Below are 26,486 nucleotides of genomic sequence, written 5' to 3'. Positions count from 1 at the left end.
CTGCGTACCAGGGGCGCCGGGACCAAATCGGAGCCACCAACAGGACTTCCACTTGCTCCGTCAGGATCTTTTGAATGACCAGCGGGAGGATTGGGAGAGGTGGGAAGGCGTAAAGGAGGCCGGCGGGCCACGGGCTGCGCAGGGCATCCACACTCTCCATCCCGGGTGTCACGTACCTGGTATAAAATCTTGATAGTTGCGCGTTGTGCGAACAGGTCCACCTTGGGATGGCCGAACCGGCTCAAGAGCTCCTGGAAGAGGTCAGGGTAGAGTTGCCACTCCGCTTGGTCCACAGTGGCTCTGCTCAGCCAGTCCGCCTGTGTGTTGGAAATGCCCGAGATATGTTCCGCCCGAAGTGACAACAGCCTGTTCTCCGCCCAGTGATGTAGCTTCTCTGCCTCCAGCATCAGGGCCCTGGAGTGGGTGCCCCCTTAGCGGTTGACGTGGGCCTTGCAGGCCACATTGTCAGTCAAGATCAGTATGTGTGTGCGACACTATGTCCTGGAACTCTTGGAGGGCTAGCCTGATGGCCCAGAGCTTCAGCCAATTGATGCTGTTGCTCAGCTCTTGACTCGACCAGCAACCGTGTGCGACTCAGTCCAGGGCATGGGCCCCCCACCCGAATAGACTGGCATCCGCCGTAACTTGGATGCGGTCCGGTTCCTTGAATGGGCACCCTTTGAGGAGTTTGGAGTCCACCACCAGAGGGACCTGAGAGGTTTGGGTGGGAGCCGAACCTTGATCTGGGAATGGCTGGTGTGTGCCCCCTGAAAGGGAAGCAGGAACCATTGCAGTGGGCGTGCATGGAATCTGGCCCAGGGAACAATGTTTATACAGGAAATCATAGCAATAGCAATAGCAGTAGACTTATATACCGCTTCATAGGCCTTTCAGGCCTCTCTAAGCGGTTTACAGAGAGTCAGCATATTGCCCCCAACAATCTGGGTCCTCATTTTACCCACCTCGGAAGGATGGAAGGCTGAGTCAACCCTGAGCCGGTGAGATTTGAACCGCTGACCTGCTGATCTAGCAGTAGCCTGCAGTGCTGCATTTAACCACTGCGCCACCTTGGCTCTGGTAGTTGGGAAAGCGTAGCCAATGGTAAGAGTCTCTGAGAGTCTCTGAGATAATACCTGAGTTGTCAGGTGTTGGATGCTCTGTCGCCTCTCCAGGAACAGGGAGACCTTGCACGTGACGGAATTGATGATGGTTCCCAGGTGGAGCAATGACGTCGTTGGCTGCAGGTGACTCTTGGGAAGGTTCAGGACGAACCCGTGTCTTCGCAGTGAGTCCATTGTTACCTGTAGATCCTATAGGGCCTGGTCCCAAGATGGAGACAGAACCAAGATGTCGTCTAGGTAACAATTCACTCTCACCGGGACTGAGCGAAGCGACGCTGCCACAACCGGTGTCCATGAGACGCCTTTTCATCGAGCATCTGGGCACGGGACACCTGATGAACCGCCTCGGGGGAATGGAGAGAAATTCTAGAGTGAGGTCCAGCCTCATGACCTAAAGGGCCCAGGCATCGGACATGGTCTCCGCCCACTGATGAGCGAAGGCCAGGAGACACCCACCCATGGGATCTTCCCCTTGGGAGTCACCGGTACCTCCAAAAGGACCGGTTGCCAGCCCCACGAAATGGGATTGTGCCTGGTTCTGCTGGCGGCCCCTATCCCTGGCCCCCATGCGGTCCTGACCATGGTCCTGTGGCTGGGTAAAGGCCCTGTTGTAATGGGGAACATAGGGGGTGGCGGCGAATCCAGAATTACCGACCCGAAAGGGCTGGCGTCTACTGTAAGGTTGCTGTCTTCTATTGGCGTGCCCACCAGGGGAGGGGAGGACCTTGCGTTTATCCCTTGTCTCTATGAGAATTGGGTCGAGCACAGAACCAAACAATGCCCCACCTTTGAAGGATGTGGAAGCAAGGCGCCACTTGGATTTAACGTCGGCCTGCCAATGGCGAAGCCATAGCAGACGCCGGGACGCCACATTGGATACCACAGTCCGGGAGGCAAATTTTGCTGCATTAAGAGTGGCATCCGCCGAGAATTCCAGGGCTGCCATCACTTTGGTAACGTCCTGGTGAAGACGTACATCATCAGGGTCAAGTCTATCCTGCAACTGCCTGAGCCAGACCAAGGAAGTTCTATTAAAGAAGGACGCTGCAGTAGCAGCACGTAGAGCCCAGGCTGCAGCCTGATGGGTCTTATGAATGACTGTTTCGGCCTTACGGTCCTCGGCCTTCAGGCCCTCAGAAATTTCTGATGGGATTAGTGCTGGGGAAGCTAGAGCAGCCAGGGGTGGATCCACAGTTGGGAATTGCAGAATGCCCTCTAGTTCCGGAGTGGAAGTGTACAATTTCCTGTCCCTATTGCTGGGTGGGGCAACCACAGTCGGTTGATCCCATTGTTTTTGGACAAGATCTAGAAAAAGCTTGGGGGAAGGAATAACCTCCTGCAGTGAAACTTGCTCAGCAAAAAAGCGTTCAGTTGCATCCAAGCCAACTGCAGTGCTATCCTTAGAGGCCATCTCACCCATGTGAGTGGTAGTCTTAGCTTTATATAGTAAAGACTTAAACAGTGTGGGGCGAAATAATCCAGAAGAATTAGGTTGATCGAAGATCAAACCTTCATCATCAGAGAAATCCCTGTCTATCACCTCCCCTTCTTCCACCAAGGCCGAATCCTCACTATAGACTGAGGGGAGAGGTGAGGAAGGTCCTGCCTGGAGATCTGGGAGATCCACCTGCAGGGCCTGGGGAATAGGCCCACTCTGGGCACTGGGGGCTCCAGGGGCCTGGGTTCTACGATGCAGCTCAGCATCCACACCCCTGGATATCGCTGCAGAAATCATCTGCGAGAAATCCAGGGGAAGGCCTAGATCCTGGCCTACCACAGGCCTCAGGCCTGCAGCAGTAGGGGTAAAGGTGGCAGAAGGCCCAGCACGTGGGATTGCATGGGCTGAGGCTGCCTCGGCCTCCGAAAGGACCGGAGGAAACTGGGGCCCCAACATCCCCTCCCCAGAATCAGAAGCTTGGGGCAGGGGAAGATCCGCCTTGATTCCCTGCTGGATGCAGTGCGGGGGCTGGTAAAACACGTTGAGGGAGTAACACCAGGGGTGAATTGCTACCCTCCCCAGCAGCTTTAGTTGCTGCCTTGGGCTTTTCTTTTCGTCTGTGGGCCCTATCCGGAGCTCCGGATGTGTCCCTTTGACTGGGAGCCCTAGAGGCAGCCCTGCCGGGCCTCGAGCTAACTCCCCGCCTGGGCAGGGGGTTGGGAATCGGTAGAGGACTCTACAATACCTCCTAAGGTGGATTGGTCAGCCATTCTACAGTAGGAATTGAAAAAACTCAACCGCACTGTATCAAAGGTTTTTAGTAGCAACGGAAGCGGGCCGCATGGCAAGCAGGAGCTGTGCAAAAACGATCCTCTAAGTCAGCCAAGCTGAAGTGAGGGAAGTGGGAGGACCGATGACGCAGTCGCTCCTTTAGACGCAAAAGACTCGCAACACCCTCTTTTGGCTGCCTGCAAGCGCGCACGCGAACAAACAGTCCCAAAATGGCGACCGCAACTGAAGCGCGAAATTTGAATATGGCTGCAGCTGACAACGCCGCTCCCAGGTTCTCCGCTCTGCGGATGCCTTCAGCGGGACCCGTGCTCTCCATGAACGAGCGGCGGGCGGTCAATTAACCTGGAAAACAGTACGCCGCACAAGGAGAGTCATTTCCAAGGCAGGCAGCGTGGGCAGAGAAACCAGCCCAAGGCGCAAACGGCAGGGATGGCAAACGGCGGCGAAGGAATTCACACCGGCAACTGCGGTCGCTGAGCTCTGATTGCAATAGCCCCTATGAGCCTGTAAATACCTGGCCCGGGCGCTGTAAGAGCTCTGGAAGGTCTGGCCAGGCAGCAAACTGCCGCCTCTCTCTTTAATCCTGCAATAACTTTCTTTAAAAACGCTTCCAGCAACTCGTTGAATGCAAGAATAGGTAGAATTTTGTCAATTAGTCTGGAGAAAATTGGTACACGTCTCTTCTGGCTGGACTGAGTTAAAACTCTGACCCATCCAGTCAGAGGAGGCGTGGTCAACATTTACATAACTCAGTCTTTAGGCTAATGGACAAAGTTAACCCATGCTTGGATTCCCCAAGCAGCACACAGGAGAACAGGCAGAGCCCCAAATGAAGGAATGCCTTATTTGGGAGGGAGGAGCATGACTTTCTAAAAGCAAAGGGGAGCCACCCTGAAAGGCAAGAGGAGTGGGTAGAAAAGGCTGCTTGAAAACTGATATGATGCACTGCAAACTTTGTTAAATTAAGGCAGGAGGAGTCAAGCAACCTTTTTATTGAGTTTTTCACTGCTATTCTTGCTGTCAAATCTGGAAAGGCCCCTCACCTAGGATTGCCCCCCTCCCTAAATGCCAAACCCAGATTATCCCAGTTTAAGCCAGGAATTCCAAGTGAGAAAGTGGATTTAGGTGGTGCTGTGTGTCTCACTTCATCCTTCCAGCTGCTCCTTAAAGCAGCCTCTTCTTTTCCTCGGCTCCTGCAACTCCAGTGAAAGACCCTTGCAAGGACAGCCAGCATGCATGCTCATCTACAAGCCCACCCCCTTTCCCCATGAATTGGGATCATTGCATACGTCCTCCCTGGCCTTTCCACTGGGCTGGATGGGGACATTCAAAAGCTCTCCTCCGGGCTCCTCTGCCGAAATAGGAGAGAACATCGGACAGGGTCAAAGCAAAGGGGACTTTGGCTCCCTGCATTTTTTACTCAAAGCACCAGGATATTTTAATTGGAATCTGGCATGTTGAAAAGCAGCCCGGGTAAGATCACAAGAGCCCAATCGCACTAGGGCTGCTTTGTGTGTCTCTTCGGTGTGTATGTTTGTGTACTTACCTTAGCTAGGATGCTCAGCTGGGCTGTACCCCGTTCATCCAGGGGCCCTCGGTTCTGGCTGACCAATGAACAAAAACTATGGCAGAGATCTAAAATTTCATTCAGGCAGTGAAAAGCCTACAAAGTAATGATCAGAAGTGGCTATATTATTACGTATTAATTTACAGTTGTTGTAACTGTTATTCTAAACTAATTTTACCAATGAAAATATTAATTAGTTCACCTCTGGGTTGTGAACAATACTTCTTTAACAACTTGGATTAGAATTATGGAGAGAATGCTTTTCAAATCTGGGGACAGTACAAAACTGATGGGACCCTAAATTCCTTAGACATATGGGGTATTGGGTATTGGGGGTTGAAGTGGAAAGTTAGCCTAATGCTTCACGTGTGAATTTCACATTCTGCCTGAGTTTTCTGTAATCATTTGGCTGCACGCAAGGAAAGCAGCAGAAGCAGAAGTTTTTCTTTCTCTCCCCCAAATGCCTCCTCTGCAGCTTCCAAACCAGCAGCCAGGGCAGTGTCCGCTCTATAGTGACGATCGCCAGAGGCCTCCCATTCTCCCCCCTCTCCTTTCCAATCACCCCACGGTTCCCCCACCCGAGTGCTGACCAACTGGAATGCCCGCCAAGCCCGGGAAGCCCCTCTGCCTCGGGAGTCACCGGATGGAACGGCGACCAGGCCAGACTCTTCCTGGGAGGGGAGCCTCGCGGAACTATTGCCCGCCCACCTTTCCTCATGCAGACCCTGCTTACTTTTCCCAGCAGGGAGACGCTGGGCAGCCGCGCTGAGAGCAGCCCCGACAGATGCAGCTTGGCCGGCCCAGCCACAGCCAGCACTCCCTGCCCATGGCTGAGCTTGGCCGCAAGGGGCCGGCCAGGGCCTCTGCAGGCAGCAATGGTGGCAGCAGCACCTGCAACGCCTCAGCCATCCCCGCTGAGACCCAGGCTCAGCTGCGACTGCCCCACCACACAGCAGCCTCCCCCACTGGAAGCCCGCACACCAACATCTGCCCACTACGCATGGAGGCCTCTCTGCCGCTGCCAGCCACCCTGCTGAGGAAGCCCTGGGGCTTTAATGCTGATGCTGTGGCAGGTACTCAGTAGCATGCCTATGCAGACATGGTGTTTGGGTGTGCGGGCAGAGCGGACAGGCTGCTACCATGGTGCAAAAGCAGAAATGGGTGCTCAAGGTCTACAGTGAATGCTGGGGGGAGCGGAAGGAGGGGCACAGGAGTTTGCTGGGATTTGGCTGCCTTTGGAGGGGTGGGTGTGAGGGACGTGTGTGTGTGTGAGAGAGAGGGGGGGAGAGGGAGAGAGATGGGGGTCTTATTTTCGGAGGGCATATATTTTTGCCCACCCCAAAACTCTGGCCTGGTCTTATTTTCAGGACATGTCATATTTTTGGGGAAACACAGTAGTTTGAGTGAGCGTCCATTCAACTGTAAAGAATTCAAACTTGCTAGAAAAGATGACCTCGAGATGAGCCACAAGGAAAACTGGGGCGAGACAGAAGGGCCCTCTCCAAATACCTACCAGGATGTCAGTAACCAAAGGTGGTATAGACTTCCTTTCTAGAAGAAGTTGCTGGAAACCCGATTCCAGTTAAATATTCAGGAAAAAAATTGTAACAGGAAGAGCAGTTCTTCAGGGCAACCAATTACACAACCCCTCCATTAAATCAATCACCTAAACTGGTGAGACGAATAGGCTAAAGGTGGGGATGCCACCGTTCTCCTTATTTCCTTCAAGTTTACATGCACTGACCATGGGGATGCATTGCAAGGATCCAAGAGGGGAAAAGGTTGATGATAACCTGCACTTACCGGTTTCAAGAGAATGAAGGACTGGGCCAGGAGGTTGCTCAAAAAGTGATCGTGGGCCAATCGGATACTCTCAAAATCACGGGTGGAGTTGATCTGCTGAAGAAGCTGTGAGAACTGAGACTCGAGGACATCCACCTGAAAGAAAACGAACCGGAAGGACACCGAGGGTCAAGGAAAAGTAGAGAAATACTGGTAAGAAATCATGAGACCAATTTCAGCCAGCAGCTGTCAGCAGAAAAAGCCAAGGACAAGGTAGCTGAGCTGTTTGGGCCTCTTTCAGCCGCCCCAGCAGACACTTACTTGCAGGTAATATTGCAAATTGTCCACAAGGAAAGTCATGTGATGGCGTAGCCGCCACTTGATGGCATCCGTCCGCCTGGATTCCAGGCACTTGCACCGCATCTGCAGAGCCCAGCAGTGCTGCAGCTCGGCCTGGACACGCCTCACACTCAGCAGGTATTTGAAGACCACGTTGTACCTGCAGCCAAGAGTCAGCTGGTCTGAGCCCCGGGTCACAAAGCCCCAGGACACCAGCCAGCCCCCTCCCATTTCCCAGAGGAGGCAACGCTCACTTCTCCAGGACAGCGGGTGTGAAGAGGATGTGCAAAGGCCACTGAACTTGGTAGGAGAGCCCCAAGGCAGCCCAGCCGGATGTGGGGGACTCATGGGGAGATAGTTCTCGAGAAGAAATTTCCCGGTTCTGGGAAGGGTCTGAAAAGGAAGCCAGTCAACAATTTGGCTTGAAGGCCAGAGGCAGCTGGGCAGTAAAGGCCGCAGCTTAGAGGCCGAGGTCCATGCTGAGGCCCTCCTGCAGCCTCTTCTGCCGAGAGCTCTGAAGCCTCTGCTCAGCCAGGCGTGACACTTGCCGCCTTTGAGGAAAAAGTGAAGCGGTGGCTTAATGCAGCTTTCTGCTCCCATTTTGAACCCCCAACGCAGAATCCGGCCTCTTGCACCAACACCCACCTCGGTGTTCCTTTCCATGGTAATGGATGGTCAGGTGAAGAAAGGGCAGGAGGTTGTCGTCATCCAAGAGCACTTTGTGGGCTGATTGCTGGAATGCCACATTCACATCTGAGGGAAGGAGCAGGGGATGACTTTCAGGGGGGGGAGGGGAACAGAGGGAAAACAGGCCCTTTGCTGCCTTCCCCTTTTCACACAGCAGCTCCCAGAGGCCAAACCTCTCTGCTTCTCTCCTCTGCAACTGTCTGCCCAGGCTTAGATAACCACACAGGGTGCATATGAAACAGCCACCCAAGTAGCATTTCAAGCCACAGGGCTTTTTTGGAGACAGAGAGACTCACCATGCTCAGTCACTGCGGATGGTGGTGTCTTTAGCATGTGCTGTGCGGTATCAATAAAGGCCTGAAACAATTCTCCTCTCCCCAAGAGGTAAAAATCTTTAATGACCTAGAAGAAAGGCAACAATGTGAAAGCCATCCTGTTCAGCAACTTCCTTCCGTGGGAAGCAGGAGCTCACGAATTGCAGGAAGAACTGTTTACCTTCAACTGGCCTATCAAGTCAGACTCTTCCACCATCAGCTTCCACAAGTGCTTAGGAAAGAGAAAAACCCCAGCGTCAAGATCCAACCGCCCAACTGCAATGGTGCAACCCAAAGCTGCTCTCCCTGCTCATTCCTTGTGCAAGGCCCACCCGCCTCCCTCCTTGCAGGATGGGAATCCCTCTGTGGGTTGAGGTTCTTCTAGAACTTCTCCCCGACATGAAAAGCTTCCTAAGGGTCCTTTGCCTGACGCTCTGACCTCAGCCACAGTGCTCCGGATCCAGTCAATCACAGATTCAAAGTCCATCAGATTGAAGAGGGGCTGCTGCTTGAGACGATGCAGCTCAGCAGCAAAAGTCTCCTCCTGGTTCTTCAGGATGGAGCCTGCGAGAGAAGAGATTCCCATGGAGGCTTTGCCCTCTTCTCAAGACCTGTGTAATTGAAGGCTGCATGAACACATCAGCTCAGACAAGAACCCAGGAACAGCAACAAAGAGAGAGGTGTATATTGTCAAGGGAATCAGTAAGGCTTAGTTTGCATTGCAGAAGAAGCAGCAGCTTCAAAGTTTTAAAAGAAAGAAAACGCACTATCTGGTGTGTGTGTGTGCGTGTCTGTGTGTGTGAGGGTGTCTATGTAGAACAGCATCAGAAACAGAGGAGAAACTTTATGAAGGCAAATGGCTGAAACAAGCTGCAAAGGATCTTTCTTTGATCTTCTACTCAGAGAGGCCCTGGTAATCTGGATCACTGACCCAATTCAGACGGATCTCAAGGGACCACTTTCAGATTCTGCTCATCCCTGATGGTCCATAGGAGCAAACCTGGCCTATTATTGGGAAGGGTTGCCCAGACTGCTGAGGATTCAAAGGATTCCTGCAACCAGCATACAAACCATCTGCCAAACCAGCCCACAATCATTCTTAGCTCATGTGGAAGAAATCATAGCCAATCACAGTACCTTTTTTGGTAAGAGTCACATTCTGACTCTCAAACATCTGCACAGATTCCCCTACAAAGAGGATTTTTTCAGCGACACGAGCTGGAATGTAGGAAGGCAGCATCTCCATCCGCAGAGAGAACTGTTTTGGAGAAGGGGCCAACATGTTCTCTTCCTCAATTAGCCTCTGTTGAAACAAGGTTGGTGGAAGGGAGGGAGAAATGAAAATTAGGGATGGATTCTAACACAAACCCAAGAGCCACGGATGGAAAATCAACTTTTTTAGAAGGCTTGGGAGGATTCCCAAGAATGGAGGAATCTGTTTCTTAATTTAAGAGTTCAGGGATTGGGAGAAACAATGCTAAGTTTGGAGGGGAAATATTGCCATTCTGCCCTTGCTTTTCAAGCATGCCCAGTTCTGAAATCCTTTTGGATTCTGCTACTCATATGGACGGGAGGTGGGGGGGGGGGGAGAAGAGAGAGCAACAGAAGCCACTTTGAGACCTGTTCCAGAATCCCTCAAAACTTGCATAAATTAAGCATTATTTTTTGGAGCAAAGTTTATTCTTCCCTTAATTCTCTTCTAAAAAGTACAAAGAAGTGAGAACACCCTGTACTTCCCCCTCCTCATTTCTCTTCCTCCCCTTAAATGTTGACATGCTCTTTCATGCTAGATCCTCCTTCAAATCAGGCTTGCTTGAATTAAATTCCTTCATTTTCGAATTCTCAGAAAACTACATTAAAAGAAATATCCAAACTATTTATTTTCCTCAATGTTTTACTATTTCTCCAGAGGTTGTGGGAACTTCATCAAACTTTCAAGGAGACTGAACTGGTGTAGGGTCTGCTTGGGCAGGGGGTTGGACTGGATGGCCTAAAAGGTCCCTTCCAACTCTGTTAAATCTTTATGTGTATCTGTATCTACTTCTTCCTCAGAGCTGGCATTCACCCTATGCTGAACATTCTGCCACTAAACTCCCATAGGAGGCCCAGACAGGTGGAAGGGACCCATTTTGGCAAGACTGAGGAGGGGCTTGGTGCTCAGGGCTCATCTTGCATCATCTTCTATTCTGGCTGTGCTGTAACTTGCCCAGTGGTGGGCCTGGGTCGCCATCATCATAGGGTAAGGCATCACCAGCATGCAAAAGACACCCAGCCGTATGCCTCAGTCCATGGTGAATTAGGCAACGTCGTGACCACCCTCTCGCAGTGCCTGGAGGCTGTTAAGGGAACAATAGGCTGAAATTGAACCATGGCAAGATGGAATGGTTTGGGGTTCTTTGGTCCATGGAGAATTGCCATCTATGGTCTTGGATGGGGTGGCACAACTTCAGACGAACCCGGAGCATAATCCGGGGGTTCTCCTTAACTCACAACTCCTGCTCGAGGAGCAGGTTGCAGCTGTGGCTAGAAGGGCCTTTGGCAACTGCAGGTTGTGTGCTGGTTACACCCTTTCCTGGACCAACAATCCCTTTTCACAGTCATTCACCCTCCTAGTCACCTACCTTCTTGACTACTGCAATGCACTCTACATGGGAATTCATGGGCCCTTGAAAAGTATCCAGAATCAGAAAAATATAAGTTGGTTCAAAATGCATAATTTTGTGCAAGTCTAGATTTGCATATGTGTCACCTCTCTTGCGGGAGCTGCACTGGTTGTCAATTTGTTTCTGATGCAATTCAAGCGGCATGTTGCCATCTTCAAAATCCTCCCTGCCCTGGGGCCAGGTTATTTAAAGGACTGTTTTTTCCAAGGTACATTTACCTTTTCCACCAAAATGAGTAGACAGGGTCTCTTCCAGGTACCCTCTCTTAAGGAGGTCCATCTGGAGGGACCAAGGAGACATGTGATGGTTTTCTCCCTCATTTGCCCCAATTAGATATTCTTTCGAAAGGCCCTGAAGACCTGGTTTGCCAGTGGACCTGCGGACCTCAGGTGTAAATGGAGCCCATCAAGTAGCTTATTACATTGTTGTTGCCAAGGGGATGAGGGTTTACTGGGTTTTGAATTCAGGGTTATTCCTGTAAGCCTCCTGGAGTCACTGTGAGTTGAATGACCATAAATTTTCTTAATGAATAAATCATAAGCAGCTTGAGAGATTTGAGGGAACAACTGAGGGAATGGGGGAAGGCTCAATCTCACCATATCTTGCAGTTCTCGCAGCTGCTTCCCTGTGAGTCCTCCAATGCCCAGATCATCGTCGTCTTCTTCTGGCTGGGCCGGGGTGAGCCCCAGGGAGGGGCCCTGCCTGATGAAGAACTCCTCATGCTGGTCCAAGAGCAACCCGTGCAACATCCAGGCAGAGAGCTGTTTGTAGAGAACGGCATGGCACATGGCCAAAACCCTGGAGCGGTGCAAAAGGAAGAAAAAGCCCAGGACACTCAGCTTCATGTGATGGGCAGCAAATGGAACCAGCAGCCAGGTAGGATCTCCTCTTTGGGCAGTTGCACTTTCCAACTGAAGCCCCTGAATCCCAGATGCTCTAAATTGCACTCAATTTAACAGTTTATTAGAGAACTGGTTAAGAAATGCCACTGAAAGCAGCTTTATCTTGCGCCTGGGTGGGTGGGGGATTTCTGGGGTACAGCTAAAGGCCACTAGTCCCTTACTTCTCCAAAGCATGACGCACCGGTGGCAAGCCACCACGGCTGTATTTGTAGACTGTCTCCAAGATCTGACAACCGTGAATCTGCCAAAGAAACAAATTCAGGCTAATCATTTGCAGGACAGAAAACTAAAGGTGCCCAAGCACTATCTACTTTCCTCTCTTTTTACATTTCTGCAAATAGCAACAGCACTTAGACTTATATTTTGCCCACATGCCTGACAGCACTCTCTGGTCGGCTTACAATGTCAGCATCTTGCCCCCAAACAATCTGGGTCCTCTTTTTAATGACTTTAGAAGGATGGAAGGCTGAGCCAAACTCAAGCCTCATCAGGATTGAACTCTAGGCTGTGGGCAGAATCAGCCTGCAATGCTGCATTCTAACAGCAATGCAACTTATCTTTTGCATTTTTCATTTCCATCCAGATGAAAAGAACCAGCCTCAATTCAGCTATTGTCCAGACATCTATATTTTATTAAACTGCTCCACAAATAAGGCTTCCATTAACAGAGGCCAACAGCAGGAATACCGTACCTTCTGGATCTTTATCTGCTCTACTACAGTCATCAATGAGGGGAACAAGAGCTGAAACTGTAAAAGAAAAATTAGTATTTAAAAATATACTTGTTTAATGAATTGGGGCAAAAAATGAATAGTTGCTTGGCAGATTTGACAATCTGATATCTGGCCCATGGAACAAATTTTCCCCTGGGCCTTCAAGCTGTGTGTCATGTTTCCTTTTGATTGTGATTGGTTCTATCTACAGAAAAGATACTGGGGGAGGGCCAAGCGGGTATGCGAACGGGTAACTCTGCAGTGCATAGCCAATTTGGGCTTTCGCAGCCAAAAGGTGTCTTAGAGGGACACCTGAAAAGTGGGATGTTTGCTGATCGCGTATGCACGGCGGAGGTTCGGAGCGTGAAGCAGGAGAAATCTCTTAAGAGATTGGATGGGGAGAAGACGACCAGCAATGGTCGATCTGAAGGGCTGACAGCTGGACAAAGTAAGCAAGAACTAAGCGGAACAACGGTGGACTGTATCTGGCTGTAATTAGTTCCAATCATTGAAGTCAAAAGAGGTCATTTGAAGGAGTTTCCCAAGTGGAAATAGAGAAGAAGTAATCACAATAGAAAGGAGGTGTGGAAGCAACTTCACTCGTTTAAAGAAAAAACAGTAAGAGATGGTGGGGCAAGATAGGACAAGGGTGAATAAGATGGATTGGATGAAACAACAGGAATACTCTTTTTCTCTTTCTTCATTTTACCAATTTGATTAGAAGAAAGGGTATTATTTGGATTCATGTAAGATTGGAGAAGACCGGGACAGCAACAATGGGAGAGCTCAAGAGCGTGAAGGTTTGGTGATTAATGGCCTCTCTCCGAGAAGGTGACAGTGCTTTTTCAGAACAGAAATAAGAGACAGGAGACATCTCTGGTCAAAGGGAGAAAACACCAGTGAGATACGGAACTACCGTATTTTTCAGAGTATAAGACGCACTGGAGTATAAGATGCACCAAGGTTTAGAAGAGGCAATTTTTTTTAAAAAAAGTAGGTAGGTAGACAGAGGGAGAGAAAGAGAGAGAAATATAGTAGGGAGGGAGGGAGAAGTTAGGTAGGTAGGTAAAGGGAGGGAGGGAGGGAGGGAGAGAGAGAGAGAGAGAGAGAGAGAGAGAGAGAGAGAAATATAGTGTGTGTGTAGGGAGGTTGGTAGGTAGAGGGATAGAGAGAGAGAGAAATAGAGAGAGAAATACAGTAGATAGGTAGGGAGAGAGAGAGAGTAGTTAGGTAGGTAGGTAGATAAAGGGATAGAGAGAGAAATAAAGAGGTAGAGAAATACACTAGGTAGGGAGAGAGAATGTGTGTAGGTAGGTAGATAGGTATAGGGATAGAGAGAGAGAAATAGAGAGAGAAATACAGTAGATAGGTAGGTGTTTCTGCTGACACAGCACCTGATCAATGTAATTCTCATCAATCAGTTAAAGAGCTTTCCAAAAGGGGGAAAAAGTTTTTGCACTCTGCAAACCTCTCAAAAATGGCCCATTTTTCATGAAAACGGGTCCTTTTTTTTAAAAAAAAGTCATGCATAGCTGTGGGGGGGAGACTTGCAGAGTGCTCCGGAGGGGGGGGGCAAAACAAGCAAAAAACAGCCCCATTTTTCATGAAAATGGGACCATTTTTCATGAAAACGGGCCCGTTTTTTGTAAAAAAAAATTGCATGCATAGCCTTATGGAGGCTTATAGAGTGCTGCTGTGGGCTGGGGTGGCCCATTTTTCGCTCATTTCTGCCCTTCCCAGCCCCCAGGAGCTCTCTGAAAGTCTCCATAAGGGTGTGCATGGCCATTTTGGTGAAGGGGCAGGGTTTTGGGAGGCAAAACCTGCTGTATTTGGTTGTATAAGATGAACCCAGATTTTCAGCCTCTTTTTTTGAGGGAAAAAGGTGTGTCTTATACTCCGAAAAATACAGTATATTGGCATTTTGAATTGCTATTATTAATTGACTAAAAAAAAAAAAACATCTAAGCAACACAGAGAGACTTCTTATAACAGATCCAAGGTGAACCTGTTGGCAACAATACCGTGAGAAATGTGAATGACTACCAAATGATTCTACGTATATAATATGCTTACTAAGTACCAAGTATTAAGTACTAATATCAATATTAGCAGTAAACATTATCACTAGAAATATTAAGATTATTAAGAATATCAATAATATTATAGCTGTAGTAATTAATGAAATAGAAAGAGCATGATTGATACAGGTTTTATTGTTGTTTCCAATAGTGACCTATATTTGTGATATTTAACCCTGATATACCTGCTATAGCCTCATATAAGAGATAATTGTTTATGTTTTATAATTATCTATATATGATAACTAAATAGAATATTAATAGCCAACAACAGCTGGAGAGGTGGAAGTCTACATTGGTGGGAAGAAAAAGTGGGAGAACTTGATAAAAGATGATTTTGTGAGGAGATTATTAAAAATGATAAGTGTTATGAACTTAACGAAGATAGGAACAGGGAGAAAACAAGGTACTGAATTGACAGGGGTAACCCTGAGTCAATCAGGCCAACAATCGATGGAGGAAATGGTTCAGAGGGAGAGGTAAAATTCGTTTAAAGATCTACAAGGTATGCAAGAGGTGATGAAACGAAATCATGAGGAACTGAGAAAAGAGATTGGAGAAGCAAGAAATGATACAGGAGAACTAAAGGGGAAGATGCAGTCAATGGATGAGAAATTTGAATTCTTTCAACAACAAATTATAAAAAATGAGCAAAAATTACAAGAAATGGAAGTGAGGATGGAGAAAGAAGAAAAAAAGTGGATGAAATTAATGAAAAATTAATTCAGGCTAATAGGAAGCTGGAAAATATGGTTGCATTTCTAGAATCTGAAAAATCAGCTCATTATCTATGCTTTTAGAATGTAAGAGAGGAAAGAGGAGAAGACTTACCAGAAATCATGGCAGAATTATTAGTGAAAGCACTTTGAATCGAGAAAGGAGTGATGCTGGCCGATATAGACGAAACCTACAAATTATGTAAGGAGACATAATCTACCAAAGGAAATACATGTTAGATTGGTGAAGAAATCAATCTGAGATGAAATACTATATAGAACGAGAGATGAACCGATAGAATATGGAGGAAGCAACTAATAGTCCTATAGCAAATATCAAGAAGGGCCAGAGAAATGCGAAGACCTTACCAATTCTTGACTTCCAAACTAATCAAACACAAAGTCCATATAATAAAAACAAAAATAACTGTTTGAATATCCCAAACTGGGAATTGCATACAGCTCATTAGCACAACAAAAAAGAGGAGTAGAAGAAAACCGAGAAGCTAGAGAGCAGACTAAGCGACGTTGAAAGAGAGAGTAGTGGAATACTAAGATGGGAGATGGATAGGTCTGAATTTTTCTTAAGATTTCAAAAATCTTAAAAAGGAAAAAGGAGAGAACTTAGTTCAGATAATATCCAAGATCCTGATAGATGTATTAGAGATATCCCAAAATAAGATGATAGATATGATAGACAAATCTTTTTGAGTACATACAAGATATGCAATGAGAAATGCTCTTCCAAGGGAAGTGCATGTAAGATTCACTAAGAAAACAACCAAATTACAAATTTTACAGAAAATGAGATACAAAATTAGAATACAAAGGCAAGGAGATTGTAGTTCTCAAACAAATCCCGAGAGAGGTGAGAGAGAGGAGAAGAGAATACCAATTCCTGACCAAAGTTCTGATTAAAAAAGATGTTAATTACAGATGGCTCATACCGGAAGGTCTACTATGTACATGGCAAGGACAAAGACACAGGATAGATACAATTGAGAAGGCAGAAGCTTTTTATGCAGAATATTTTAGAGAAATGTTTGAGAAAACTGGGAAAGATGACTTTGTGGCACAACTACTGGAGTCACCTACAACTGCGATTGAAAAACTAGAAGGAGCTGTAGGTGGAATTGAGAAAGAAGAAGATGCAGTGGGGGATGTAAGCTGTAGAGAAAAACGAGAATCCAGATCTCCAAGAACTATAAACCCTGTATATAAAGTATAAACATGGAAGAAAGAAAAATGATTACAATTAACATTAATGGACTTAATTCGGTAACTAAAAGAAAGAAAACATTCCATAAATTAGAGAAGTTAAAACTTGACATAATTTGCCTACAAGAAGTACATATCCAAAAGAGATATGAACATCTACTAATTCAACCAAAGCTTGGGAAAATGTTTTCAACACTGGCAAATTGCAAGAAAAGAGGAGTGATCTTCTATATTAAAGGCAATATTCCAGCAAAATTAATTTATGCAGATGAAGAGGGAAGAATTCTGATGGTGGAAATTATGGATACTAAAAAAACACTCCTAATTGGAATTTATGCCCCCAATGAAAAACAAGACGAATTCTATAAAAAGTTACATAAAAGAATTTTGGACTTAGACTATGGTGATATTTGTATGATGGGAGACTTGAATGGCATCGTGAACCAAAATATGGACTATAAAACACACAAAATAAAAAAGTTAAATAGAAAGTTGCTGCCGAAATCTTTCTTTAGGATGATAGATGAAGTAAATCTAAAAGATATATAGAGAGAAAGAAATGTCAAAAAAGAACAATACACTTTCTATTCAAATAGACATTCACCATTTTCTAGATATGATATGGGCTTCCGCAGAGTTGAACTGCAATGTACAAGGAATTGAGACTGGAGCAAGCACCTGGGCGGACCACAACCCAATTTCAATTAAATGGAAAGGCCAAAGGGCAAGATCCAGATGGACATTAAATAATACTATATTGAAAGAAAAAGACTTTGTACAAAAAATGGAAAAAGAGTTAGTCCTTTTTTTTTTTAAAGAAAATAGGAAAGAAGATACATCAATGCAGAATCTTTGGGACACAATGAAGGCTGTTACTAGAGGTCTGATAATAGACTGCACAAGAAAGAGAAACCTAAAGAAAAGACAAATGCATAAAGCTTTAGATAATGATTACAAAATACTTGAAAGAGACTACAGAGATCGCCACAAAAAAAAGATGTCAAGATAAAAATGGACATAATCAAACATAAAATGGACCTACTGGAAAAGGAAGAACTGGCACAAAAAATTAGAGGTGCTAAACAGAACTATTTTGAAAATGCAAATAAACCAGGCAGGTGGTTGGCATATAAGCTGAAAAAAGAGAAACAAAGAAAATATTCCAATTAAGAGATGAACAAGGACAAATTCAGTATGGAAATATTGAGAAAAAATATATTATACAAGACTACTATGCTAAGATCTACGAACAAGAGAAGGTGGAGGGGGGAGGAGTCAAAAAGTACTTACAGGATGCCAATCTTCCCCAGATATCAGATGAAATTAGAACAATGCTAGAAAGTAAAATAACAATGATGGAGCTAACAGATGCACTTAAAAAACAAAACAATGGGAAAGCCCCAGGACCGGATGGACTACCTGTGGAATTTTACAGAACATTTGAAGAAACATTGATTCTCCCACTCCTACAAGTCATGAATGAAATGATGTTTGAGAGCAAAATACCAAAGTCATGGTCAGAAGCGTATATTACATTGCTACCCAAGGAAGAGACCGACCTAACACAAATTAAGAATTATAGACCAATTTCCTTATTAAATTCAGACTATAAGCTATTTGCATCTATACTAGCTGAGAGACTTAAAAAATATTTAAATGGCTTCATCCACTCAGATCAAAATGGCTTCTTACCTAAGAGACAAATTAAAGATAATATGAGAATGATTCTGAATACTTTGGAATACTATGAGGCTCACCCCCAAAAACAAATGGCTTTGATGTTTCTCGATGCGCAGAAGGCTTTTGAAAATGTGAATTGGCAATTTATGTTTTTACAACTGGAGCAGATGAACTTTGGTAAGAAATTTACTCAAACCATACGAATGATATATCAGAGACAAGCAGCAAAGATAATGGTAAATGAAGAATTAACAGATCCTATTGAAATAAAGAGAGGTACGAGACAAGGTTGCCAATTATTACCACTACTCTTTGTCTTAACATTAGAGGTCTTAAACAGAAAGATCAGAGAAGAAGAAGAAATAAGAGAAATGAAAATTAAGAAAGAAGAATATAAGCTAGAAAGCATTTGCAGATGATCTAGTTTTTATTCTTGAAGATCCACTAGAAATAGCACCTAAACTGCTAGAAAGAATAGAGGAATATGGAAAAGTAGCAGGCTTGAAAATAAACAAAGACAAAACAAAGATTATGACAAAGAATATGCCAGCAACACAAAAGGAAGAGTTGTCAGAAACTTTGCAGATTCAAATTACAAGTAAGGTTAAATATTTGGGGATATACTTATCGCCTAGATGCAGCACTCTTAAGGAGGACAACTATACTAGACTAAAACAACAAATAGCAACTGATCTGATGAAATGGGAGAATTTGCATCTATCAATGATGGGAAGAATTTCTACAATTAAAATGAACATTTTACCTAGAATTTTATTTAATTTCAGACAATCCCAATCAGATTGGGTAAGGATTTTTTTCAAGATTTAAATAAAATAGTTTTTAAGTTTATTTGGCAAGGGAAAAAAGCTAGAATAAAACGTGTTCGGAGACCGATCGGGAGCCAGTGCAGCTTGCGGAGGATGGGTGTAACATGGGTATATCTAGGTACACCCAGTATCGCTCACGTGGCTGCATTCTGGACCAGTTGTAGTCTCCGAACGCTTTTCAGGGGCAGCCCCATGTAGAGCGCGTTGCAGTAGTTGAGTCTCGAGGTGACGAGGGCATGAGTGACCATTTGAAGTGCCCCCCCCCTCCGTCCAGGCAGGGCCGCAACTGGTGCACCAGGCGAACCTGGGCAAAAGCTCCCCTGGTCACAGCTGACAAATGATGTTCTAATGTCAGCTGTGGGTCCAGGAGGACACCCAAGTTGCGGGCCCTTCTCTGAGGGGTGTAAAATTTCACCCCCCAGGTTTAGGGATGGAATATCTGGACTATCCTTGGGGGGCAACATCAATAGCCACTCGGTCTTGTCAGAGTTGAGTGCAAGCTTGTTCATTCCCATCCAGACCCTAACAGCTTCCAGGCACTGGCACATCACTTCCACCGCTTCACTGAGTTGGCACGGGGTGGACAGATACAACTGGGTATCGTCCACATACTGATAGTATTTAATCCCGTGCCGGCAAATGATCTCACCCAGCGGCTTCATGTAGATATTAAATAGGAGGGGGGACAGGACCGAGCCCTGTGGCACCCTGTATTTAAGGGGCCTAGGGGTCAACCGCTGTCCTCCAACCAACACCGACTGCGACCTGCCAGAGAGCTAAGAGGAGACCCACCGCAAGACGGTGCCTCCCACTCCCACCTCTTCTAGCCGTCGCAGAAGGATACCATGGTCAATGGTATCGAAGGCCGCTGAGAGGTCAAGGAGTACCAGGATAGAGGAATGTCCTCTATCCCTGGCTTGCCAGAGATCATCGGTCAGCGCGACCAACGCGGTTTCGGTGCAGTAACCAGGCCTGAAACCAGACTGAAAGGGATCCAGATAATCGGTTTCATCCAAGGTCCGTCGGAGTTGAAAGGCCACCACCTTCTCAACAACCTTCCCTACAAAAGGGGGGTTGGAGACTGGACGATAGTTTTTAAGGACAGCTGGGTCCAGAGGCTTCTTAAGGAGGGGTCTCACCACCGCCTCTTTCAAAGGCTGCGGGAAAGATCCCTCCTGAAGAGAGGTGTTTACAATCCTCTGGATCCAGCCTTGTGTCACCTGCCTGCTGGTCGAGACCAACCAGGAGGGGCATGGGTCCAGCAAACAGGTGGCAGCACTCATCACTCCCATGGCCTTGTCCACTTCCTCAGGAGTGGCAAGCTGGAACTCGCTCCACAAAATTTGATCAAGACCCTCCCTCGGCATCTCTACTGGCCCTGTCCAAATGGGTCCGTCCAAATCTGAGTGACTTTGTCCGACAGAAACTGGACAAATTCCTTAGCTCTTCCCTGTAAGGGTTCCCTTTCAGAAGGGAGCGGGTTATCCTAAACAGGGCAGCCGGGCGAGATTCTGCGGACGCAATAAGAGTGGAAAAATGAGCACATTTTGCCGCCCGTATTGCCACTAGATAAGTCCTAATGTAGGCTCTTAGTAGTGTTCGGTCGGATCGGAGTTACTAGCCCTCCAGTGTCGCTTTAGGCGTCTCTTTTGGCGCTTCATCTCCCGGAGGTCCTCGGATTACCAAGGTGCTCTCCTGAATCCACTGCCGCGGAGAGGCCGCAAAGGCGCAATCCGATCCAGTGCCTCAGCCGCCGCTATGTTCCAGGCAGCGACCAAGGACTCAGTCGGATTGTGGGCAAGGGAGTCCGGTATCTCACCAAGCTCTGTCTGAAATCCCAATGGGTCCATCAGGCGCCTGGGGCGGAACCATTTAATCGGCTCCACCTCCCTGCAGTGGGGGAGTAGCTTCCGAAAATCCAGCCTCAACAGGAAGTGATCTGACCATGACAAGGGCAAGATCTCTATCCCCTTTAATTCCAGATCACGTCTCCACTGTCCCGAGAGAAACACAAGGTCGAGTGTGTGTCCCGCCATATGAGTCGGACCCTGAATTACCTGGGTCAAGTCCATGATTGCCATGGAAGCCATGAACTCCTGGGCTCATCAGAGCGTTCGCCAAGAGATGGCAGGTTGAAGTCCCCCAGTACTATAAGTCTGGGGAACTCAACCACCAGTCCGGCTACTGACTCTAGGAGCGCAGGCAGGGCTGTTGTGACGCAGCTGGGAGGTAGGTACGTCAGAAACAACCCCACTTGACCCCCCAGGTCCAACTTCACAAAGATGGACTCACACCCGACAGTCTCCGGAGCAAGGATCCTGCGAGGAGCTAATGATTCCTGGATAATAATTGCCACTCCCCCACCCCTTTGCTGGTGTTGTGGTTGGTGAAGCACCTGAAACCCTTCTAGGCACATTTCTGAGAGGGGGACTCCTTCCTCATGGCCCAGCCAGGTTTCAGTAATACATGCCAGGTCTGCCCCCTCGTCTAATATTAAGTCCCGGACGAGGGGGGCTTTATGAACCACAAACCTGGCATTTAGCAGCAGCAACCTGAGACCAGGGCCTTGACTTCCCTTGTCACCTGGTCCTAGAGATGAGCTTACAGGGCCAGAACAAGGGATCGCTGTGACGTAGCGAACCCTCCTTCCCCGGTAATGGCTAGCCCTGTAGCTCCCGCAATACCTGTCCCTCCCAGTCATGACCGCAATGCTCCGGCCAATCCCCCCCCCGTCTCCACAGGTCCCCCCCTCCTCCCACTGTGCTCGTTCCCCTCGGCAGGCCATCCATACCATGCGCTCTGGGATGAGAATTGCATCTCTTCTTTAAAGAAAACAGGAAAGATAATACATCTCTACAAAATTTATATGGCTACAGCGAAGGTATACATGAGGGGAATTTCCATATCTTATATAGCAAAAGAAAATAAATTAAAAAAGCAAAGAGAGAATTCTTTGGAAAAAGAATACAAAAGACTGGAGGAGAAACTACAAGGTAAGCTGCAAGAGAGAAATATAAAAGAACAAATGAACTTAATTAGACATAAATTGAATCTATTTGAAAAGGACCTGGCGCAGCAGATAAAAAAGATAAACCAAAATATTTTTGAGAATACTAACAAGCTTATTAAATTTAAAAAACAAACGGAGAAGAGATGGATTAACAAATTACAAGATGATGAAGGGAATATATGTTACGAAAATGAGGAGAAGAAAAAGATAGCCTAGAAATTTTATGAGAAATTATACAAGAAGACCCACTGCCAAGCAGAAAGGAAAATACTACAATATCCTGAGAAAGCAGAATTGCCAAAAATAGTAGTGGAACACAGGTGGCATTGTTATTTTAGATATGCAAAAAGCTTTTGATAACGTTAATTGGGAATTTATGCTACAGCAATTGAAATATATGGAATTTGGTGATAAATTTTAAAATATATTTCAGGCGAATACGCTAACCAAGAAGCTAAAGTAATAGTAAATGGAGAGTTGACAAAAAAGTTTAAAATACAGAAAGGTACGAGGCAAGAGTGTCCTCTATCCCCAATAAAGACAATATAAATGTCTTTAGAAGTATTACCAAGGATAATACGGAAAGAAACTAAAATTAAAGGTATGGAAATTAGGAAAAGTATACAAATTGCAAGCAGTTGCAGACGATTTAGTTTTTATTCTTGAAGAACCATTAAAGTCGAGTTTGAGACTGATGGAGGTACTAGATTACAGGAAAGTAGCCGGACTGAAAATTAACAAAACTAAAACTAAAATGATAGTTAAAAATCTGATGGAGAAGCAGGAGGAGGAATTGGCCAAGGGAATAAATATTCAGATTGAGAAAAAAATGAAATATTTAGGAATCCATATAACGGGAATGTGTACATCAATCAAAGAGGATAACTATGTTAAGTTAATAAATTATGTAAAGGAGGATTTGGAGAGGTGGAAAAATTTGAGACTCTCTTTCATGGGAAGAATAGCGGTAATCAAGATGAATATTCTACCGAAATTATTATTTTTGTTCCAAAATATTCTCATAAAATTAGATAACAAGTATTTTGGGAAATTGAATAAAATGACATCAGAATACATTTGGCAAGGTAAGAAACCAAGGATTAAATTTAAACTTCTGCAAGATGTAAAAGAAAGAGGACGATTTGGTATACCAGAGTGGGAATTTTATTACCAAGCAACTATGCTTATCTTGATAAAATAATGGATAGAACTAAAAAATAATAGACTGCAAACACTAAAGGACCATGACTTACATTTAAAATGGCACACATTCTTGTGGTACGGGAAACAGGTACCACATCAATATTTTCAGAGACACTTTATAAGACAGGCATTATTAGAAATATGGAATAAATTCAAGAGGAAAATTTACAGCAAGATTCCAATTTGGCTATCAACATTAGAAGCTAACGCTGCATCCAAATCTTATTAACAGGTCACCTATAAAAATATAATAGACAAAGAAGGGAGATTAACATCCAGGGAAGAGCTAAAATAGCAAGGGATAGAATTGGAATGATGATCCTATTTTCAAATCCAATCTTGTTACTCGAAAGATATGAAAGAGTGGGACATTAATAGGGAGTTGATGGTAATAGATAATAAGATCCTTTTGGGCATATTTGGAAAAATAGTAAGAATGAAGATTTCCAAGATTGGACCACTATTGGTTCAGAATGTATAGGTAACTGCTATAAAGACTGAAAACTGCATCTTTGACTTTTTTTCTTTATCTATACCGTTTCTACCACTTTTTCTTGAGTTAAACTCTGGTCTGAATTTGAAACTAGTGTTTTAAGCTTGAAACCTTTTGAATTTAGACTACTGCATCCCACTAATATTTTATGTGTACAGCATTATATCACTTAGGAGATTTTCATATACTTCAGTGAGATCCAAGGTTTCTTCAAACATTCTATCTTTATTGCTGAGGCTTGTATTTATGGACTTGCCTAGAGCCCCTACAGTTATCAGTGATTCAGAAGTAGAGAGTTTGCCTGTGACTAAGTCCTTCTTTGCCCAAGTGAATCAGTTAAAAAAAATTAGGACGGGAAATAGTTAGCATTTTGTCAAAGTCCAGTTCTTTGAAGAAATGCAAAGTTGGAACCGGAATTGATTTGCACAAGAAGAAACAACCCATCTAAGAAGACTGAACATCTAAGAGACTCAGTTCTGATGGAGTGGTTCAGGTACTGGCCCTGAAACCAGGAAATGGTGAGTTTTAGGTCTCCATAAGGCATGAATGCCAATTGGGGAACTTTGGGCCAGTGACTCACTCTCAGCCAGACCCACTTCACAAGATTACTGTTGTTGAGGATGACAGGAAGCAGAGTATTAACTGTGTAGCAAGAGAAGGAAAAGAAGGATAAAACTGTAATTATTATTATTATTACAGTTACCATCCTTTATTGCTAAGTGACATGGTCAAAAAGTGAGCCATCATGTGTCCATACTACTTTAAGATGGTGGTTACAGCTGTCTCAGTTGCTGCTGTTAGGCAAATCCCACATGGTCACATCACAGATCGCAAATGATCATGTGATTGTTGGATGCTGGGGTCTCATAATAGTGAGCTGGTTGCCAAGTGCCCAGAATTGCAATTACATGAGCAGGGGGATGTTGTAATGGCTGCACCTACCAGGACACACTTAAAGACCCCCCTCATTCAATACCATCTTCAATTTGGTTGCTGAATGAAAAGTCATTCAATGAGAACTGCCTGTATTTTTCATCTAATCTAAAAGAAAGATGAGATGAAAGGGCATGAAATGAAAAAGCCTCCATAATCCCTACCCTCAAATGCAGCTTCAAAGATTGGCTGCAAAAGAACAATTCAGCCCTGCACCCCTCTTTTCAAGGACTTCTTCTCAATAATACCCTAAACTACTGTAATTAGTAGCATACATTTTTGGTCCTCCATTTCAGGCAGGTTCTCAGTTGGATCTATTGGGTGGAGTTTGGGCTTTAAAAAAACAAAGCCAATTTAATCTCTGCAAATCTAAACTCTGCTCTTGTTGCATCTGGGGAAGTCTCCTCAAAGGGCAGATGAGAAATGACTTCTTTGACAATACTCACCTGGTCCAGAGAATAGTTGACGTATGAGATGGTAAGATGAGGATCAGCCAGAAACTGCCCAAAACGAAGAGACAAAGTGTGAGCATTCATGACACAGCTTTTTTTTTTGGGTGGGGGGGGGGAGACTGTCAGGATGTAGTCTTCTGCTGTATTTTACACATCCTGCACTACCTTATTCCAGATAAGGTCCTATCCTGTCAGAAAATGCAAGCTCGGAGTGGGTACCTTGCCAGGACAAACTAGCTTGTTGTCAAAACTTGTACTATCTCCATTCGGGTTGGGGGTCTTCCTCCACCATGCACACCCTCCACACGTCCCTCACCTCCTGCTCCAGGCCCAACAGCGCCTGCCGGTAGGGCTGCAGCACGGCGTCCAGGCCGGTGCAGAAGGCGCGCAGGTAGATCCCGGGCGGAGAGGCCAGCAGCTCCTGCAAAGAGGCAAAGCGAGGCGGTGACTCCCCGCAGGGCGCCCGCGGCCCGCCATCCCTCCCCGGGAAGGGCGCACCTGCGGCGGGGCGGCGGGCGGCGGAAGCGGCGGCGGCAGGGCGTGCTCGGCGAACTGCTCGATGAACTCGTGCAGGCGGACGTAGAGCGCGCCCAGGCGGCAGACGCGGGCCAGGAGGGCGGCCTCGCTCGGGTGCAGGAACGGCGGAGGCTCCGGGGAGACCTGCGGAGGAGGAGGAGGAGGAGGAAGGGCGCTGGGCCGGACCCGCGGAGGGAGGGAGCCCCCCCCCAGCCGCCTTCGCCCCGCCGCCTCGCCCACCTGCAGGCCGCCGCCCACAAAGAGGCCGCCCGGGTAGCCGCGCAGCGCCAGCAGCAGCTCGTGGATCATGGCAGCCCCGCGTGGGGACTGGGCCTCAGCCCCTCTTCGCAGGCGCCCCAACGACGCCCCCGGGCTCCTCGGGGCAGAGTCGGCCCCTGCGAAGCCCGTCGTCTACCGAAGAGACCGGCCGAAGCCCCGCCCGCCGCCCGCTCAGTCGCCTGGAGTCCTGGTGACGGATGGGGTCCTTCAGGCACTTAGCTCGGCTGCCTCTTTAGGAGCTGCAGCCCCTCCCTCCGGCCGTCCTGTCAGAGCTGCTTCGTTGGGGTTTTGCCTGCGCCGACGCCGCTTGCCGGGGGGGGGGGAGGGGCGGAGCTCAGTGTGGCCAGGCGGAGAAGTGCGAGAAGGCGGCTCTATTGGGCGCAGCATATACAGTTTTATATTTCTTCAATGTAACTTTTGTGAACATTTTTAAGCAAGATAAAAACTAACATGAACTAATATAAAACAAGGAACAAAAAAGGTCTAAAAGTGCAACAAAAAGGAAAAATAGAAAAGAAAGAAAAAATATACAAAGAAGTGGCTTCTGATATTTTTCATAGCAGCAATAAATATAAATACATTTCAACCTCTCTAAGACTGCATAATATTGCTCTTTTTTAAATAAAGTCATTAGCCACATTAATTGGTGATGAACTTGTGTAAACATGAAAAAATGAATTTGTGATCTTTGGTTTTGATTATTAGACAGGATAGGTGGTAATAGGAAATCTTGAGTTTTACTTTCTTGTGGCGTCTGTTTCCT

At 46.3% G+C, this 26,486-nt stretch overlaps 2 protein-coding genes across 3 annotated transcripts in view; both read right to left on the bottom strand.

Annotated features, from left to right (window-relative positions):
- Nucleotides 1-25,910, bottom strand: part of TUBGCP4 (tubulin gamma complex component 4) — a 36,014-nt gene extending 10,104 nt beyond the window's left edge. Inside the window, exons 1-16 of one of the 2 annotated variants that reach the window (XM_087704449.1) lie at nucleotides 25,685-25,910; nucleotides 25,427-25,588; nucleotides 25,245-25,349; nucleotides 24,923-24,976; nucleotides 12,298-12,354; nucleotides 11,767-11,846; nucleotides 11,300-11,501; nucleotides 9,178-9,343; nucleotides 8,480-8,604; nucleotides 8,222-8,272; nucleotides 8,023-8,128; nucleotides 7,685-7,792; nucleotides 7,294-7,432; nucleotides 7,022-7,199; nucleotides 6,722-6,856; nucleotides 4,898-5,014 (exon numbers count right to left, since the gene is read on the bottom strand). In XM_087704449.1, the coding sequence (XP_087560575.1) occupies nucleotides 4,898-5,014; nucleotides 6,722-6,856; nucleotides 7,022-7,199; nucleotides 7,294-7,432; nucleotides 7,685-7,792; nucleotides 8,023-8,128; nucleotides 8,222-8,272; nucleotides 8,480-8,604; nucleotides 9,178-9,343; nucleotides 11,300-11,501; nucleotides 11,767-11,846; nucleotides 12,298-12,354; nucleotides 24,923-24,976; nucleotides 25,245-25,349; nucleotides 25,427-25,588; nucleotides 25,685-25,753 (1,854 nt within the window). In that variant the 5' untranslated portion in view covers nucleotides 25,754-25,910. The remainder of the gene's footprint in view (nucleotides 1-4,897; nucleotides 5,015-6,721; nucleotides 6,857-7,021; nucleotides 7,200-7,293; nucleotides 7,433-7,684; nucleotides 7,793-8,022; nucleotides 8,129-8,221; nucleotides 8,273-8,479; nucleotides 8,605-9,177; nucleotides 9,344-11,299; nucleotides 11,502-11,766; nucleotides 11,847-12,297; nucleotides 12,355-24,922; nucleotides 24,977-25,244; nucleotides 25,350-25,426; nucleotides 25,589-25,684) is intronic. The other variant, XM_087704448.1, reaches the window with a different exon arrangement.
- On the bottom strand, nucleotides 1,601-3,007 carry LOC148048500 (lamina-associated polypeptide 2-like). Its single transcript, XM_087703879.1, is given in 2 exon segments — nucleotides 1,601-1,647; nucleotides 1,650-3,007. Coding segments are annotated over 2 exon segments (1,254 nt in total). The 5' UTR covers nucleotides 2,857-3,007.
- Nucleotides 25,911-26,486: the final 576 nt, after the last annotated feature.

The sequence above is a fragment of the Thamnophis sirtalis genome, unplaced genomic scaffold (assembly GCF_051295495.1).
Source record: "Thamnophis sirtalis isolate CommonGarterSnake01/CBP01778 unplaced genomic scaffold, rThaSir2_p1.2 scaffold_2, whole genome shotgun sequence".
In the NCBI taxonomy this organism is placed as follows: domain Eukaryota; kingdom Metazoa; phylum Chordata; class Lepidosauria; order Squamata; family Natricidae; genus Thamnophis; species Thamnophis sirtalis.
This window is presented reverse-complemented; position numbering and strand designations above follow the sequence as displayed.